The sequence below is a fragment of the Natrix helvetica genome (assembly GCF_964273705.1).
Source record: "Natrix helvetica genome assembly, chromosome: Z".
NCBI lineage: Eukaryota > Metazoa > Chordata > Lepidosauria > Squamata > Natricidae > Natrix > Natrix helvetica.
In genome coordinates this window covers 48,975,696-48,993,853 of record NC_138554.1, presented here as the reverse complement: position 1 = coordinate 48,993,853, position 18,158 = coordinate 48,975,696, and the positions used below count along the sequence as shown (strand labels likewise).

Below are 18,158 nucleotides of genomic sequence, written 5' to 3'. Positions count from 1 at the left end.
GTGTTCTGTTAAGATCAGCCTGTTGTGCCTTAAAATGGCTTCTACTGTACTGCCGTAAAATGGCTTCTACTGAACAGCGTAGTGACGTTGCCATGGTAATGGCTTCACAGTACTCCACAAGGGGACTCCCTCAGGTAAGGGGGAAAATCTAACATTAGAAATTACATTTGGTCCGGAAATTTTCCCTCTATAAATAACTACCCGGGCAATGCCAAGTTATGAGCTAGTAGGATATAAATATATTCCAGTATTCACTTGTAATGCAAAGGTATGCTGAAACCAAGCGCTATACAATTTAATGGTCTGCTTAAATATAATCCTAAACCATAATTATTAGTTTTGTGCATTGTGAGAACCACATAGTACATTATACATTTGGTTCATCATATCACCCTTGGTGATTAAAGCAGACGCCAATGCTGATTCATTTTATATACAGTATCTGTACAACCCAATCTCTTATGTTGGTCTTCCAACAGCCATTAGCTCTTCCTAATATCTGTATTTTTAAGGCCTATTTTGTTTTTCCCCCTTATTCTTTTGGTTTTATATTATTTTATACTTAATGTTTCAGGATTCTTTAGCAGTATAGTCACATTAATTACAAGATCAATAGTTGTCTAGGAATCTTGTTTGAGACAACCCATCCTAATTGCCTCTAAATATTTGGGCTAAAATCCTTTTACCTGCAGCCAGTATCTTGAAGGGACAAAATTGGAGAGGGCTATTTAATGCCAAAACACTCAATATAAGCCTGTCTGACAGAAGGGAATCCCAGGCAGTGTAATTTGGGGACCATTGTTCTTTCTTTAGAATATATGTACAGAGAATCCAATTTATTTCTATAGTTACTCCTTATAGAAGCAGGGATCATAATTTCTATCTTAAGAATTGTAGCCTTAAAATAAGTAGACAATTAATTCATCAAATGTCTGTATTTAAAATACATTTACATTCATGGCAGTTCAGAAATTATATCTTTCCTAATAAACATTTATATTCTTGACAGAAAAAGCTGAAGTAATTGTTTCTTGACTTCCATTTAGTTACCCAATTATCATTTATGAGGAAATTATTGTAATAGCTATTTCCCATGATAAGTGTGTTCCCCAAAATTTCAATGCCCAAGGATTTAAATGTAATATTTTTCAAAGCAGATTAATAGATACCTGTGATTCCTGTTTACCCTAAATAATCTTTAAAACAGTGGGTTAAAATACAGTTGAGCTTGCTATGAGTCTACGGTTCAAATGAAAGACTGTTGTGTAACAATTTGGTGCACAAATTTCTCCTATTGCAATAGCCCAATTCTTATAGTGTCAACTGATGTTTCCCCTCCTGTATTAGTCACTCATTCTTCAAAGAAGGGCTGAGGTTTTGTTTATTTTTTTAAAAAAATACAGTATAATAAGCAGATAGAAATAATACTGATGTTTTTGAATTTGGTGTTGAAGATGACTCAAGAATACCATGGAGATCCAAGAAAACAAGTAAACAGATTATTAAACACATCAACCCAGAGTTGCCTATTGGGTCAACTCATTAAATCTTGACACAAATAATCAAATGATCCTACTTCAGACACAATATGCTGTCTGGAAAAGGCTTTAATGTTAGGAAAAGTGGAGGGAAAGAGAACAGGATGATCAGCAGAAGACAGATGAATACACCCTTGTAAGACATGAAGCTTAGTGACAGATCATCATGGAGAAAACAAAGCACACAATCAATTAATAAAACAGGCGGGAAGGTCTCCAGCTTTCAAAATATCAGTTTGGTTCCAGCCTCTTGGTCCAGGGGATACTTGCCTTCACATGATCCAGAACAGTGGTGGGATTCAAAAACATTTACTACCTGTTCTGTGGGCATGGCTTGATGGGCATGGAGTGGCTTAGTGGGTGTAGTTTGGTAGACGTGGCAGGGGAAGATTACTGCAAAATCCCCTTTTCCTCCTGATCAGCTGGGACTCGGGAGGCAGAGAATAGATGGGGGTGGGGTCAGTCAGAGGCGGCATTTACCAGTTCTCCAGACTACTCAAAATTTCCACTACTGTTTCTCCAGAACTGGTCAGAACCTGCTGAATACCACCTCTGATCCAGAAGATACTTGAATAACGTTCCAAGAAGAGTTAGAGAAAGGAAGGGCAAAGAGCTGCTATAGCTACAGTGGGTTTTTAAAGACAAACTAATCCTGGAAGAAACACCTTGGTTATCTCAAAAACACAGAATACGAATTCCATTCCTTTCCACGTCAGTTTGTTCTGGAAAATAATTATTTTTCAAACCCTTAAGAAACAAAGCTGGATTGCACAACCAGCTCCTGCCAAAGCAATAATTAAAATATTTTTTCTAGATCCTTATATATTTGTCACATTTATTGCATTGATGGCAATAAATTAATCTGATAGCCAATACATAATATTGCTTTCCTGGGCCTGTTGCTCTCCAAATGTTAAAATTACAGATTTTCAAGCCAGCATGACTTGCACCATATTCATTGGGAATTCTGCACGCTCTCGTGCCCAAGAAATGAGGAAGAAGATGGTAACCTTATCACAAAGGCTTTGATATGACCTTGTTCTCCAATTCACAAATCCCCAAAGGCTTCTTTTATTCATTCAAGGATAAGATAGTATTACACATTCTTGACTGAAAGTAGGGTAGTAATATCTTGTTTCTAAACTTTGAACACTACAAAAAGGAAGCCGGGAAGGCATTTAGTAATTCAGAAGAATAAGAGTATCTTTGCAGACCCACCAAGAGTTGAAATTCGGCTAGTGTATTTTAATCCAAAAAGGTCTCAGTAAAGTAGTTACTCCTGCCTGACTACTTCTAAAGTTGAGGACCTAATCAGTCGTGCATTTTTGCTAAGGCCCAGCTAAAAACAAGGTATGTGTTAGGGATTATTTTAACCCTGATTCTCATTCCTGCACAAGACCATTATAAGGTCCCAGGAGTTGTGATTATGAGGGGTCAGGGCCAAAATTATTCAGTTACAACTAGTTAAATGAAACCACCCATCTCCTGCACATCTCAGGAGGAGAACAAGGAAACAAGCTCCATGAATGAGTCCTGAACATCTCCAGAAAGAAGCTGAATTAGCAATCATCTCCTAGTAGCCCCATCCTAAGGCAGCAACTTCAGAAAGAGGCTGTTGAAGATCTTTGTTTTTTGTAGGAAAGCAATTTTCTTGTCCAATGATATTAGGGTAATATCAAGTAGAATCTGAGCCTCTGTCAGGCTCTAGGCTATTATGTGTGGGATGTTAGCAATGGCAGTTTTCCAAAATGCAACTGGTATTTGGCATACCCATGAAAATGATATCTGTAGTAACTGAGTACAGTACAAGGCATACAACTTGTAACCATAGGAGCAGTAGGAAGTGCCAAGAAGGCTATGTATTTTAAGTTTCAGGTGTTGCTGTCATCTATGTTATAGAGTGTTCTTTCTTTTTTGTTGTGGAAAGTGTGCAACTTTACACCATTTTTCTTTTATTACTCATCAATTTTTAAAAAATGAATCTTTTCCTGTCTACCAGTTCTTTAGTAGAAACAAAGATCAAGATATCTTTCCTCTTACCTGCCTCATCCATCATGTACTTTAGCCAATTTTCTAAGCTGATTTTTTGGGGACTATTAATTTGAAGAGTTCGTATTAACTTAACCAGTTTCATAATGCCAACACAAAAGTAGTTGATTTTCCTGTTTATCAAATTAGTATGCACTTCTTTGCAAATAGGTTTTGGAAGCAATCAGAATATCCATACCTTTCCAACAGCATGTTAGGTTCTCAGATTCAAAACTGAGTTAATTTTGTAGCAAAAACAGGAGACATTTATATTAATGTTTAGCAGTATTTTTATTTGGTATGTGGTTATATCTAAGTGCACTACAAAATCTATATCTATTCATCCATTCATCTACCACCTAATGATCTATATTGCCCACTGCAGGAACCCACATATCTTGGTCCATCCCATCAGTTCACCTGTATGAAAACAAGAACCTCTTTCCAGAGACACAAGAACACCATGGCACCATTCAATACATCCTGCTTAATTATTGTTTATTTATCTTTTTTTCATGGGAAAAGAAAATTAAATAAATAACATTGTTGGGAAAGGGAAAACAGGAAATATTTTGATTATTACATAACTTCTTTGTTTTCTCCCTTTTGTGCATGTGTAAAGGTTTTTCAGTGAGCATTCTGATTTCTCAAGATTTTCTTTGTGCGCAGCTCTTTGTAAGCTACCAGCATCCCATTAGAGGAGTCCAACTGCATACTGGGAATGTAGAGAAGAGGTACTAAGTTTGAAAAGCTCAAGGCATAAGGCTGCTTATCCACGGAGAAAGAGAGCGTGTACATTCTTCTCATCCTGTTTCCTCAATACTTGGTCACAGTAGCAGGTCAGCTCTCATCTGGATTCTCACACAAACATTTGGTGACCAGCGCCCCTTCTGTTTGATGGTACACAACGGCAGCACAATCTCTTTCTTCCAATGAAGGCGTTTTGGCTTTTATTGGTAAGGAAACAGAAGACGGAACCTCTTGAAAATCAAGGGAAGAATTTTGTTACAAAGTAGGTAGGACTTGCAAAAAAACACCTTGTCCACCCACAGAAAGCTCTGCCCTGAAAAACCAGACCATAAAGCTCTTGAGGAGACAGCCTCTCAATGAAGGGCACTTGAGAGTATGGCAGGTCGATGCAATCTCTACCTCTTACCCTCATTGGCCAGAGCAGAGTGTAAGATGGTCTAGTAACCTGGCAGGGCAGAATTCCCTCAAGTACAAACCAGGTAGGCACATGAGGAATACAGGTGGACCTCCAGGTCATAATGGCAGTTTTGAATGATATGCCACACAGATGGTTTCATTGCCTACAGCTCCATCTCCAACCTCAATATCCAGATTAAGTAAAAACAGTCTCCAGGCACCCTGCCCTAAAGTTCTCCACATTTGCTTATTCCAGTATTTAGGGAAATCTTGACAAAGCAACCCTTGAAAATGGCACATTGGTATATATAAAGATGGTGCAAAGTTGGGTAGCAGGAGACATCAGGTTTGTTTACATTTTCTACTGGCATTATGCCTGAGTTGGAGCCCATTGCAATGTTACAACTGGATAATTTTGTTTCCCTTAAAAAGAACCTACTTATGTGAGTAGCACAATGTGGGGATCTCAGCCATGTCAATTCCTGTCACATTTCAGATAACTGGAGATATGGAGGTTATCAGAGCTGAGATGTGAGAACATCTGGCTTACATTCATGAAGATAGGTAGGAAGAATAAAACAGGCATCAATGGCCAGCCATACAGCTAGTGGCCCTGTTTTAACAATGCTGACCACAGAGGATGAATTGTATTAGAGTTCCAGTATGAGCCACAGTCTTGACAGGCACCAAGTATGTAAGACTGTGTTTCTTAATATCCCCAATCCTGCTACATATTGAGACTGCTGGGGTTTGTATCTGACACATCTGGAAAATGCTGGCTTGAGGAAAGCTGTTATAAAAACTTTTTTTTTTAATCATTGCTCAAGTGTTGGATTCTTATTCACACAAGCAGACCCATCTCTAGGAGGGAAGAAATAACAAAATGCAAGATGTGAATGGCTCCTCCCTCCTTTCCTCTGTTTCACAGGTTCATAATTCTGGTTCTGACAAATGGAAAGAAAGCAATGCTCTTTCGGAATCCAGTTAAGTTATTCTCATATTTGATTTTAGAACCGTTTGTTTTTAAAGGTATTGAAGAACATAACCCTCATTATTCTATTCTATACCTTACATATATTGTAGTTGTATCTTCCAGTTTATATTTGACTACTTATCCAAATATTTATATAAGTGATCCATAAGTCCATATTCATGAGTAGAAGTGAAGCATTCCAGCAAAATGGATATCCAGCTATTGCTACAGATTACATTTAAAAATTGACCCATTTTAAAAACTACTGACATGTGTTTGAATTTCCTTTTTTTTTTAAGTCCAGAAAATTTAGCCAAAGAAAATGTGCAGTGTTCCCCTTGAGAGAAGAAGAAGGAAAAAAAGACAACTGCTATACATTTCTTGGTCATGTGACATATGTTGCTTATAAGTGCCCAGCTAAATAATGTTGGCTACTGGTTGATGATTTCTGTGTAATAATTATTATTTCTCTATGTTATTTCATCAGAATGAACAAAGCTCTCAATTGTTAGGGTTTTTGAAGTCCTCTATCACTAGTGCCATGATGCAACCATTTGTAACAAGAAAGAAAATGAGTGAAAAGCATAATCACACCTTGATCAAGTGAAGTCACAGCATGGGGGATTCCATTTTCTTAGAAAACAGACCTGCAGACAAAGTTCCTTACCTAGGGCAAGACTTCACCAAGCCATGTGGCTGGGCAAAAAAGTTTTGAACCAGGTGAAATCACATGCTACCTCGTCCCCTACACACAAAGTAGCTACATACATAACTTCAAAGCTAGCTGACCTGGTTGCAGAAGCAATTGTCTGCAGCTCCTGCTGTTCCTCTTGTTCTCTGCATCAAGGTGATTATGAATGTTTTCTTTGTGTCCTTTTCTGAATTTTTGCTGCATCACTTCAACTGAGATTTTCCATTTCTAAATAGGCCCCACAAAGAATCTTAAAAGAGCAATAAAAATGGAAAGAATGGCTTAAAATATTCTTCGACCCTCCCTCTATACTTAATATACTAATAGATTCCTGCAAATAGGAACAATATTTATTTTTTTAAAAAAACATTTTGATACGAAGCATTGGAGAGGAAACTCAACAGTGGTTATCAACGTGTGTGTTCAAAGAAAAGGATCGGTATTTGAATTTGGGATTATTTGCACATGAATAACAGGCTGGCATGTCTTTTAGTACTTAATTATTACTATTGTTATTATTGTTGTTGTTGTTATTATTATTATTATTCTGATTATTATTATTATTCCTTCCCAAAACTTAGAATACCACCACTGTGTAGGGCAACTCCTAAAAGCCCAACACAATTAGTGGGAACCAGGTTGGGGAAGTTTGCTCTTGACTCCAGTAAGTTAGGGCTGCAGCAAAATCCTTGTGACAACAAGAGAAAACAACAAAATCATCTCACTCCCAATTCTTGGCATCTCTAGAACATTATACGGTGGGAACTTCATCCATGGAATAGTACAAGTTGAGAGCTGGGAGGTTTTGCAAAGTCTGAGTGCAACGGTGCCTCCATTGCAGGACTGAGAAATAACTGATACATAACATGGCACTATTCCATACATTGAATTGTGCCAGTGAATTCAACCATGGCTATGATTTATGATTACTTGTGTTTTTTCATTGCTCAGGAATGAAAGTAAGAGAGGCCTTTTATATAAGCAAGGCCTTACCTCCTTAAGTCTTTTAAAAATTTCATTCTTTGTTTAATAACAGTTCTTCAGCCATTGTGCATTCAAGCATCTAGCAGACACGATCCACCTGAAGTAGATGTAAAACCTATCTACTCCAATGGACAATAGTTTCCTGGGGATTTGTGAGGGTGAAAGGATTAATTTGGGTCACACTACAGTGCTAATTGTAGATGACTCTTCTGACTTCTTCTGCTTGCTGGGCAAGGACTTGAGATACTCTAAGTGTCGTCGGGCATCCTCTTGATTCTGCCGGACATAGTAGATTAAATATGAGATCACCATGGCGAACCAGCCGAACATGGTGACCAACATGGCAATGTCTGTAGTTTTTTTATAGATGTTGCAGAAATCTATGTCTCCAATCAACTGCAGAAAAGGCTTGCCGATGTGCTCTTTCCGTGCAGAGGCATCACACAAAATCCCATCAGAGGTACCAGCAACCAGCTCTACTCTCTCAACGAGCTGTTGGAGTGTGCAGTCACAGAGCCAAGGATTGTTGGATAAGTTGGCTTTGGCTTTTAGTGCACTGAAGACATCTTTATTGATTGACACTAGCTTGTTAGAAGACAAGTCCAGTGAATGCAGGTTCTCTGACAAGCCCCTAAAGACTCCGACTTCCATGCGACTTATGACATTGTGGGACAAGTCTAGTTCTACTAGAAGTGGCAAATGTTGGAAGGCGTCATTGGGCAGGAAAGAAATCTGGTTATAATCCAAGTATAACTTGCTGGTATCATTGGGTATATCTTTTGGGATAACTGTAAGTTGAGCTTTGCTGCAGCGGAAAGTTTTGAAGCCATCTTCTGTGGAGGGGTAACACCCCTTGGGAAAAGTGGTGGCTGAGTGGAAACAAAAGGCCATCAGAACAAAACTCTGGAGGAGCAGCCACATGGCAACTGAGTGGTAGAGGAACCAGTCCAGAAAAGGCATATTGGGGCACCAGGTAACTGTGTATCCACTCTGTCATCTGTTCCTTCCAGTACTTTCTCTGTTTCTTAGGAAGCCTTGGAGAATATGACTTAGGGAGTGCTATCTGTGGAAGACAGAACAGGCGGGGGAAAGCTAGGTATGAACCAACACTTTAGAATTTCCGCTATCCAAACAAAAGATATGTGGACTGGGTATATTTTCTATATTAACGCAGAATTGATTCACACTGGATAAAACTGAAGTGCGAGAGTGTATCTCATCAACTGGAATGTATCTCATTACATTCACAAAAAGGCTAAGCCACCTTCCATAACTAATTGGGTAGTTGGAACTGTGATCATGCATACTTATCCCATTCCATATGGCCCTTTAATCAAGGTTTACCCAAGATTGAACTTGTTATGTGAACCCAGACTGCCATTTCTATTAGCAGAAGTTTTAACTATAATTTCAAATATGGGTTCACAATTCTAAATCCTGCTAACAAGGGAGAGTGGCTGTTCCGAGTTTGAAAGACACATGAAGTTATAGGCAAGTTTTGGACCTTCTTGTGGGACAGGACTAAGGTGTTGAGGGACAGGACTAAGATAGTAAAGAGCACTGTCCCATTCATTGAATAGGATGACTTAAGAGTAATGTGCACTCAGTAGGTAAGATGAATAAAATATATCTGCAGGTGCATGGGAGGCATCTCCGTGTACTCATGTTAATTTGCAGACAATTTATCTGTCTGTTACACTTTTCCAGCAAAACACACCCAAAGCAACTATAGATGCAGATATTAGCTACTTTTTAAAATATACCTAATGAACATTTTCCAACTTAACTTGAGAACCCCATATACATATTAAGAAGGCCTCCTTGTTCTAATCCACATTTAGCCCATGGAGGTTCACTGGATGACCTTGGGCCCATCACTTTCTCTCGCAGTCCAACCTACCTCGCAGGGTTGCTCTTGTGGGGAATAACAAGGGAAAGAACACAATGCATGCCAAATCCTGTTCAAAAGATGGGAGGGGAGGGAGGGAGGGAGGTTGGCGTGGGAGGCAGATAATAGATACACAGATAGATAGAGATGAAACTATCATTCTATTAACAATGCCATATTATAAAAAGCAAGCTTCTGGCAAGATCACCGACTACTAAATTCCACACCAGAGTATTGAATTCCACCACCTAGCAGATGATAAACCCTGTCCTGGTTGCAGATGAAACCTACATCAGCTCAGGTGACCTGACCAGGAATTGAGAACATGATGCAAATCAGCCTTCAACCCTTTGTTCAGGCTATAGAGATCTCAATTCTTCTTTGACAGAAGAATTAACTGGCTTGAAGAAAGCATAGTGTAGGCAGCCTGTTAGAACAGCCAAAGATTAGCACAATGTAACTGCAACATAAATCCATTACAGTAATGACCAGGATGCAAAGCATTTCACATTCACTATAGTACAAAGATTTTCTCTATGATATCCAGAACATATTTTGTTGAGAAGCTTCAGTTATCCACTCTACTCTCCAACTGGGTACAAGGGACTGTTAGTACCCCACTGGGCATACCCATAAGTATCATTCCGAGAGGAAGCAGAAGGCTTTTAACAGGCTGGAGAGAAACTAACTTGGAATTTGTAAGAGCATTTTGTGAGCAGTTTTTTTTTTTTCAAAGGTCTGCCATGGATACACTTCACAAACTGGTTTGCCATGATGGATCACATCAGTCACGAAACAGGTGGTTATATTTTTCACCATCATCTCTGGTCCTACAGAATGTTTATCACTACAATTTAGCACCATCTTTTTTCTGAGTAGGTGGCAGTTACTTATCACTTTTATTTTCTAAAAAAATTCCACTCTTGGAAATAAAGTGAGATTGGAACCTGCCACTTTGCAACGTGTCAGATTCCCATTTAACTTCTATTTAAGTAAAATGATATATTTTTTAAAAAAAAATAAGTTGCATGGGAGCCTGGTGAGGAAGATGTCTATAAGCAACATTTCTGGAGTAGGCTTTGTATTTAAAATTGACAGATCTGCTGAAAAGATACGTCCTTTATTTGGGGACCTTACAGATGATATTTTATATAAGAAAATAATGATTGGACCGTTGCTTCTGAATATCTTCCTTGTCACATTCCAAAGACATAAGGGATAAAGGTCCCCTCTCTCCAAGTAACACAATCCAACTATATCTGAACAAAAAGACTGTAGTTTTTTTGAGGGGGGACATTTAAGAGGCACATATAGACTTGAAAAGTTTAGATGATGCATACTATATATTGTAAATTCCAAAATAAATTCTAAAAGGAAAAAAAAACCAATCAGATGAGGTTGAGGTTGGGAAGGTAACCATTAGCAGAAAAAAGAAATCTGCTAAAAGGTAGACCCAGTTCCAGTGGCATCAAATCAGCTGTTTGTGAAATATATCCATGCAGCAGCTTCAACCTTTGTCCTGCACAGAAATGTCACTGCCTATCAAGTATCCAAGAGCATCTCTCTTGTCTAGATTAAGCTTTAATGTGTTTACTCTCTTTTGAGCTATTTTAAACACCAGGTATCAGTAGCTGGGTGTGTCATTACTATCTGAATGGCTTGCAAACTCTCCAAGCGATTTCACCTATATGTTAAATTGCCTGGAGATAAGATGGAACAGGTAGAGCCCAACAGAGGCATTTGCCTTCCAGATCTGAATATGAATCATTCACTAATATGTCCAAAACTATCTCTGACACACAACTGTAAATCAGATTGAAACATCTGTCACGTCAGCATCATTCAGATTTTTTTTTACTATTAGCAAGTAAATAAAATAATAAGTATAGTAATAAACAGAAAAATCACCATATCCACCTCAGAAGTTGTTTCCTTCCCCTATTTAAAAAAATTTGGAAAGTAATATCTACTGATCCAACTTCACCCCAAATTGCCAAAAGTTTTAGCCTTGGAAAGGGAACATTTAGGGGGAAACTTGTATATCTGATTAAATTATCTAATACAATGGTACCTTAAGGATCATCATTAATTGGTTCCGGGAGACGGAATAAATACCAAAAACAATGAGTACCAAACAAAGTTTTCCCTTAAGGATTAATGTAGTGAGTCACAAGGCAGTTAACATCGGCAAGTTCTAGCGTGCGTTGAGTACCAAACAAATGATGAGTACCGGGACAAACTTTTTGCAACAAAAGGCATTGAGTACCAAATTTGATGGATTTCAAAGCAGTTGAGTACCAAAGTACCACTATACTTGTTGCAAATACCATGCTAAGCCATGCTTTATTATATAGTTAGTTGAATAACGCCACATATTTTGGTCTATATTTTTATATCGTATGAAGTATGAAAGTATAATTTATCAACTACAATACAGGCAGTCCTTGATTTATGACCACAATTGAGCCCAAAGTTTTATTAAGTGAGTTTTGTCCCATACTACTTTCCTGCCACATTTGTTAAGTAAATCACTTCAGTTGTTAAATTAATAACATAGTTGTTAAATGAGTCTGGCTTCCCTTTTGACTTTGCTTGTCAGAAAGTCACAAAAGGGGACCACATGACCCTGGGACACTGCAACGGTCATAGATATGGATCAGTTGCCAAGCATCTGAATGTTGATCACATTATTATTATGGGGTGGAGTGGTCATAAGTATAAAAAACAGTTATAAGTCATTTTTTTCAGAAGCTTTGTAAATTCAAACAGTCACTAAATGAACTATTATAAGTTGAGGATTACCTGTATTTGTTTCCATATAATACATTACACCCAAACCAAATAAATTAGACTTAAGGGTTAATCTTTTCATATTTTCTTTGTAATCAGGAATCAGTGGCTAAAGCTCGCTCTCAATGCACCTCATTGAATATTAGCTTCTGTTTATATATATTTATATTTTTAGCACCAAGGATGCCGAGAATATTTGTAACTTTTCTTCTAAAAAAGGAAGGAAAGAAAGTGTGTACAACACAGTCAGGAAGTAAAATGTTACGGCACATACTGTACTTTTTTTTAATGAATATTATGCAATCAGTGGAACAGCCTAGTGGCTTTCCCAGATGTACTCAATGGATCTTTGCCCAATACAAAGAGCCAGAGAGGGAGAGAGGTCCTGTAGACTTTCAAAAAAATTATCTTACAGCAGAACTATAAAAGGTTAAGAGCCTAGAATTCCATCAAAGGAGCCAAGCAAAGTTGTTTGGGTCTTTCCTCCCTTTCATGAAAATGGATTTTTTGCCAAAAAGGCAATCCCATTAAATGATGAAAGAGATTCAATTTTAGTCCTTATAAATGATAGATTGTTGTGCTTAAAAGCATCCAGAATGATGAGGAAATCCCTGCCTACGATAGACTGGCCAATTAACCATTACCAAGGAGACTTGGAGCAAGCCCCTTTGAAATTAATATACATTAAGGGGCTTTAGGTCTAGGAAATTACGGCTTTCACACATAAACTATAGTGTACTTCCTTGTTTTCAAGACAGTAGCTAAAGAGACCTTAGCCAGTCAGGGCAATCATTTGCAGCAGAGCTCTGTTATAATTCAGGAACTAAAGCTACTGAAAGAGTAAGGAAGTAAGTTGAGGCACAGCCTTGTATCAAGAAAAGAGCACAGGAGCTGGACTCTAGGTGGGAGCTAAAGTAGCTGCCAGTGTCAAAGGAGGAACTGAGAGTGTCCTGTGGATCAGTGTTTCTCAACTTCAGCAATCTTCACATGTGTGGATTTCATCTCCCAGAATTCCCAAGTCAGCACATTGCCTAGAAAATTCTGGGAATTGAAGTCCACGCATCTGAAAATTGCTCAGGTTAAGAAATACTTCTGTGAATTCTGCTCATTTTGATGGAAGACTATTAGCCAAACGAAAAACCTTCGTTAAAATAATTTTTCTTCAGTTTCTGAAAGCAACATTTCATCTATTATAGAAAGAGCATGCATTAGCCTGGTCCTTTACTTTTGGCTTGCATAAATAGGGACAGTAGAAAAACTCCTAGTAACTAAGCCTACCAGATTTAAGCTACTAAACTCCTCATGACCAAAGGGTTACCACATAACCCCATGGCTGCCCTTTCGGGACATTCTGAATTTTTGCAGCTTGTATTTGGTAGCCTTTTTCTGATGGGTAATGATGAGTCAAAATGTCTTCCAAGCAATCAGGTAATACCTACTTAAATGAGACAGACCAGATCTGAATTTGGCTCATTTTTAAAAAGATTTTCAGAGCCTTGGTGTGCCACAAACTTTGGAAAGGCAGAAAATCAGCAAATTGCTTGCATGTACTTATTCAAAGGTGAGCGACAAATAAGTAACAGTGTAGCTGCCAGATTTTAGATTTTAATTTACATTTTGTAGAGTCAGGTGAACAGACATTCAAGTAAAATATATTTATTTTTTCTGGGATTCAGGACAAACATAAGTGACTCTGGTATTTTGTCTCTCAGCAGCTGATATTATCTCTTTGAAACCAACATTAAATGTATACATCCTCTAGCAAACATTTAACTAGATTTATTTATAATGTTTGTTGTAACAAATGGTACACCACTGCATTTCCTGAGTGGCTTTCCATATCAAAAGAATAAGATTAAGGGCAAAATGCAATCAGTACAATTACAATCCAATGTGCCATCGTATTGGGGGTAGCATGATCTTACTCATCTCCAAATGCCTTCCTGAAGAGCCATGTTTTTACAGGAGGAGGGGGTGGTCCAGATATGCAGGGGTAAGCTGTCCCAAAGGAGGAAGGTCATCACTGAGACGGCGGGAGCCTGAAGATAGCAGCAGTAGAGTCAGAACATATACAAATCTAGCAAGCATCCTATTTGAGCAATACAAAACTATGAAGGCAGAGCACTATGTATGAAAATGGAGGAGTAGTAGGCAAAAAGAAGGGCAGAACTGTCCAAATAGCTACTGATGTCCTACTTAATGCCATCGTGTGGAATGTCCTCTGTAACACTTCTGTTATCTATTATAGTTGATAACATCAATGATACCCTGCCTCGCTCCACTCTCTTCTTGGGGACACAGGGAAAGAAGTTAGTACTAAAGGCAGTAGGCACTTCCTAGTAGTAGATATGCAGTAGTTCTTTACTTTTCATCATGGAAATTCTCACTGCGCAAGCTGGGTTTATGGAAGAAGCCATTTTATTGCTTCATTCCTTCCTCTCAGAATTCTGCTTAAATTTCCTTCCACTGAGAGGAATAGGGAGAAGGAATGAGGGAGATGAATGTCTGTATACTGAGAGATATCAGGACTTACCCCTCTGGAGTATCCTCTGCATTATACACTCAAGAGATAGGCCCTCTCAGTCTGGGCCTCTAGGAATGATGGGTGCACCATAACATTTTGAAGACACCAAATCAGAAGTCTGAAAATTATGGGCACAAGGTAGAGTGATCATTGGAGTGCCAAATAATTTCAACTGCTCAAGAGTCTAAATCACTGTGAACCTGCTCAAATAATATGAGACCATTCTTTTTCCAAAACTATAATAGGTCTGACAGGCAAGTCCTTTAAAGCTGGAATTTATGTGTAATTCTTTCGCAAGAAAGCTTTGTCTGCTACCTCAATGTCCTTTCACTGTCAAACCTTGTCTCTTCCAAACTTTTTCCTAGGATTCCATGTAAGATACATCTGAATTGATGATTTAACAAAGTGATGACAGCAAAAGCAACTCCATTCAGAAATAGATTCCACTGTTTCCCAATCAAAACGCCTTCTAGATGTTGTATGACTACAACCCTAGAATTCCCTAGCCAACATGGCTGTGCTACTTGGGATTGTGCGGAGGCTGATGTGAAGCATTGAAACCTAATTACTTCATTTGTACTACCCGGTGCCAGCCCTAATATCTTTATGAATGTTGCAAATTGCCTTGGGAGCTTTTGAACAAAAGAGAGGCAATTAAAATGTTTTAGATAGACTGCACTAAACATATAGAATTTCCCTAAATTCTTACTGTCTGAACCGGCTGTTTAATAAGCCCCTGAGCAGCAACATGAGCTTTGCTTAATGTACACAATATGCAAAACCTTATTTCTGCAAGTGTTGTCGAGAAGCTGACCCATTACAAGGATGCTCTTTTTACATGAAGTAGCCATTGTTCACAGCTCCAGAGGAGCCAATTTGGAAAGCATCCATATCTCCTGGAGGGTTTGTCTTATGACATTTCCAGGCTTCTAAAGACTGCAGCATGCACACCTCTGCCAATTTCTTTTGCTTGTTTTTTTTTTAAGCCTAACTTCAGAAGATATCAAATTGCAGATTTTGGTGTAGCAGAAAAAAAAACATCTCTTACACACCCCCTTTTCTTTTCTTTTTTTGATACTGCTGCTGTTCTGATGTCATTTTTCTTGGTGGATCTAATCTGCGGAATGGAAGCCCTCTGCAATAAAAAAGGAGGTCTTTTAGAATCACCCATCTTCTGGGACAGCAAGCTAATGCTGTAATGTATGTGCATATGTAGGGAGAAAGTCTGGCACGCATGCATGGGGGAAAATTTGAATCAGGTTTGCACCATGTGATTTACAAATGCATCATTTATCTTCAACCTTGCATCACGCATGAGACTATTACCTCTACCTCCAGCATTATGGTTTGCAGAATGTGGATGATGGGAGATGTGGCTCCACACATCTGGGAAAGAAATAGTCATTAGAGAAGGCTACGCTGAGAATCAAATTTGAAGAGAAGAAAAGCATGTTATGTTTCATTTTTTAAAAATGGTGTTCCATTTCAGTACTTTATTTTTGCTATTCCATTTACTCTATTTATTTTGCAGGATTGGTGTGTCTTTATGTGTGTCTGTGTGTCTATATGTTCAATGCACATGCTCCTGACCCTTTGATGAAGAGCTAGGAGAAATGGCTACAACTGGCCACTCTCTAGCATGCTACTATGAAATAGCTCACACAGTAGCATCATTATCTTCTTTTTAAATATAAGCAAAACTTGCCAGAATGTGGAAACGCTATGTTAAACAAAAAACAGAGGGTGGTTGAAAACTCTTAATTCACTGTGAAGAACCACTAACTTAAATCATACTGCGACAATGATTTCCAAGTGTGAATGAAGGTGAAAATCAGCTTTCTCACTATCAAAATCTTGACTTCCTCCCCCATAGCTCCTCTTCAAATTAAGGTTAAAAAGCCATCTTTTATTTATAAAATAAAAGATTTTATATGGAAGGTAGCCACAAGGGGGCACCCGAGCAGCTATCTCTCTCCCTAATAGAGACCGCGCGGGTACACATGCACAAACTCGCCGCTAGCTCAGTGTAGGAGATTCCCCAGCTTTAATTGACAATAACACAATACGCTACGTCGTTCCTAGAAGTTCAGATAAGGAAAGCACAGGGAGTAGGAGAACGAAAGGCGGAAACATGAAGCCTGCTTGGATGGGGCTCAGGATTCAGTTCCGCAGCTGGTTGCCTTACCTGGGTCCTGAAGGAGGGTCGGAAAAAAATCACACACCCCTTTCCCGCCCCCCTCCGGAAAATTCAGGCACAGTGGCCCTTGAAAGTCCTCCCCCTCGGAGCTTCCCACTCCTTTCTAAAGATCGCCGAGGCTGCGATCCTGGGCTGGCTGCACCAGCTACAAGACCCACGGGGGAGGTTCCGTCTGAGTAACCAGGGCTGTCTCGGATTGCGGCGTGTCTCCATTGCCCCGCGATAGCTCCTCTGCAGGATTTCCAGCGATCAGAGATGCGCAGCCCCGGTCACTGCCATTTTCCACGCATTTCCTCGGAAGTAAACGGCTCCCAGGGAATAGTGTCCGAGGAGCTGGCTTGCTTCTGAGTAAATACCAGTTCACGCCTGTCTAGGTGGGGGGGGGAGGGGAACTGGGAGAATGGAGGGGGGGAAGAGTTTGTCCTCAGATGCAACTTTCACCGATGCGGAAAAGTTGCACCAGCTCGTTCATACTGCAGCCTAGCGCCTCCGCCGCCTTCCTGAAACTGTCTCGGGCTTTCGGAAGCGCGGGCCCTCGGAGAGCCCCGTTTGCTCGCCTCATTCGTCTGTTCCACACGCGCGGGGCGGAGGGAAGATGGGACTCACCTGTTATCGCCTTTTGCCTCCAGCAACCGGTTTTCTCGGTCCTCCGGAGACCTGCAGCCCAAGGGGCGAAGAAACAAGGCGAATGGGTGGAAGGGGCGTCTTCAGAATCCGCCACGCTCCCCGTCCAAGCAACAGGCATTGCGGCTTTTCTCCCTTTCCTTCCCCTCCACCCCCACCTCCCGCCTTCTCTTTTTTGGTTATCCCTTGAATCCGCAGGCTTCGGAGCCTCCCGGAGCGAGGAATCGGTGACCCCAGCCCTCCGCAGGGAGCCCCATCAAGCCCGGGCAAGACGCGGGAAATTTGCCAGGTGATCACCGCCACGCGTGTCAAGGTTGGACTCGTTGTGCGAATGCCTGCGGGAGGCGGACACTACCGGTGTCCGCCTGGTCAGAATTTGGGCAGCTTAGGAGAAATCGCGGCGGAGGGAGTGAGGAAGCCCCGGTTCCCGAGGGGTGGAAGGTAGATGTGTGCTGCTCGGTGGAAGAACCAGCGTGTGTGTGTGTGTATGTGTGCGTGCGCGCGCGCGCCCGTCCTCCCGCCACTGGGCGTTTGAGCGAGGGTGGGTTTCCCCGTTTCTCTGAGAACAACCGCTCTCCTCTGGGGATTGAAAACCCCGCCTGGCACCAGAGCGAGAGAGAGAGAAAGAGAGACCGCCCCTACACACACAGAAGCACACGCACACACATCGCCGCCTGCGACTAGAATTTCGCCCTGAGCTGGGAGAAAGCTTGCCTGCTGAAGTAGGGAGGGATGGTGTAGGAACAGAGAGAGCAACCCAAGGCATAATTCTCAA

The 18,158-nt window shown here is 40.2% G+C and overlaps 1 protein-coding gene across 3 annotated transcripts; it reads right to left on the bottom strand.

The window, feature by feature from the left end:
- Window positions 1–3,865: 3,865 nt before the first annotated feature.
- On the bottom strand, window positions 3,866–17,822 carry LRRC3C (leucine rich repeat containing 3C). 3 transcript variants are annotated; one of them, XR_014176784.1, is made up of 4 exons: window positions 15,889–15,937; window positions 15,615–15,697; window positions 14,572–14,680; window positions 13,635–14,077 (listed from the first exon to the last, which is right to left on the bottom strand). XR_014176784.1 is itself a non-coding variant. In XM_081970828.1 (2 exons), the coding sequence occupies exon 2, from the start codon at window positions 8,318–8,320 to the stop codon at window positions 7,538–7,540; it is 783 nt and encodes a 260-aa protein (XP_081826954.1). In that variant the 5' UTR covers window positions 8,321–8,423; window positions 17,366–17,822; the 3' UTR covers window positions 3,866–7,537. The 3 variants fall into 3 exon arrangements, 1 of the variants encoding a protein (XP_081826954.1); XR_014176783.1 differs by lacking the exons at window positions 15,615–15,697; window positions 15,889–15,937 and adding an exon at window positions 17,366–17,822; XM_081970828.1 differs by lacking the exons at window positions 13,635–14,077; window positions 14,572–14,680; window positions 15,615–15,697; window positions 15,889–15,937 and adding exons at window positions 3,866–8,423; window positions 17,366–17,822.
- Between the last annotated feature and the right edge of the window lie 336 nt (window positions 17,823–18,158).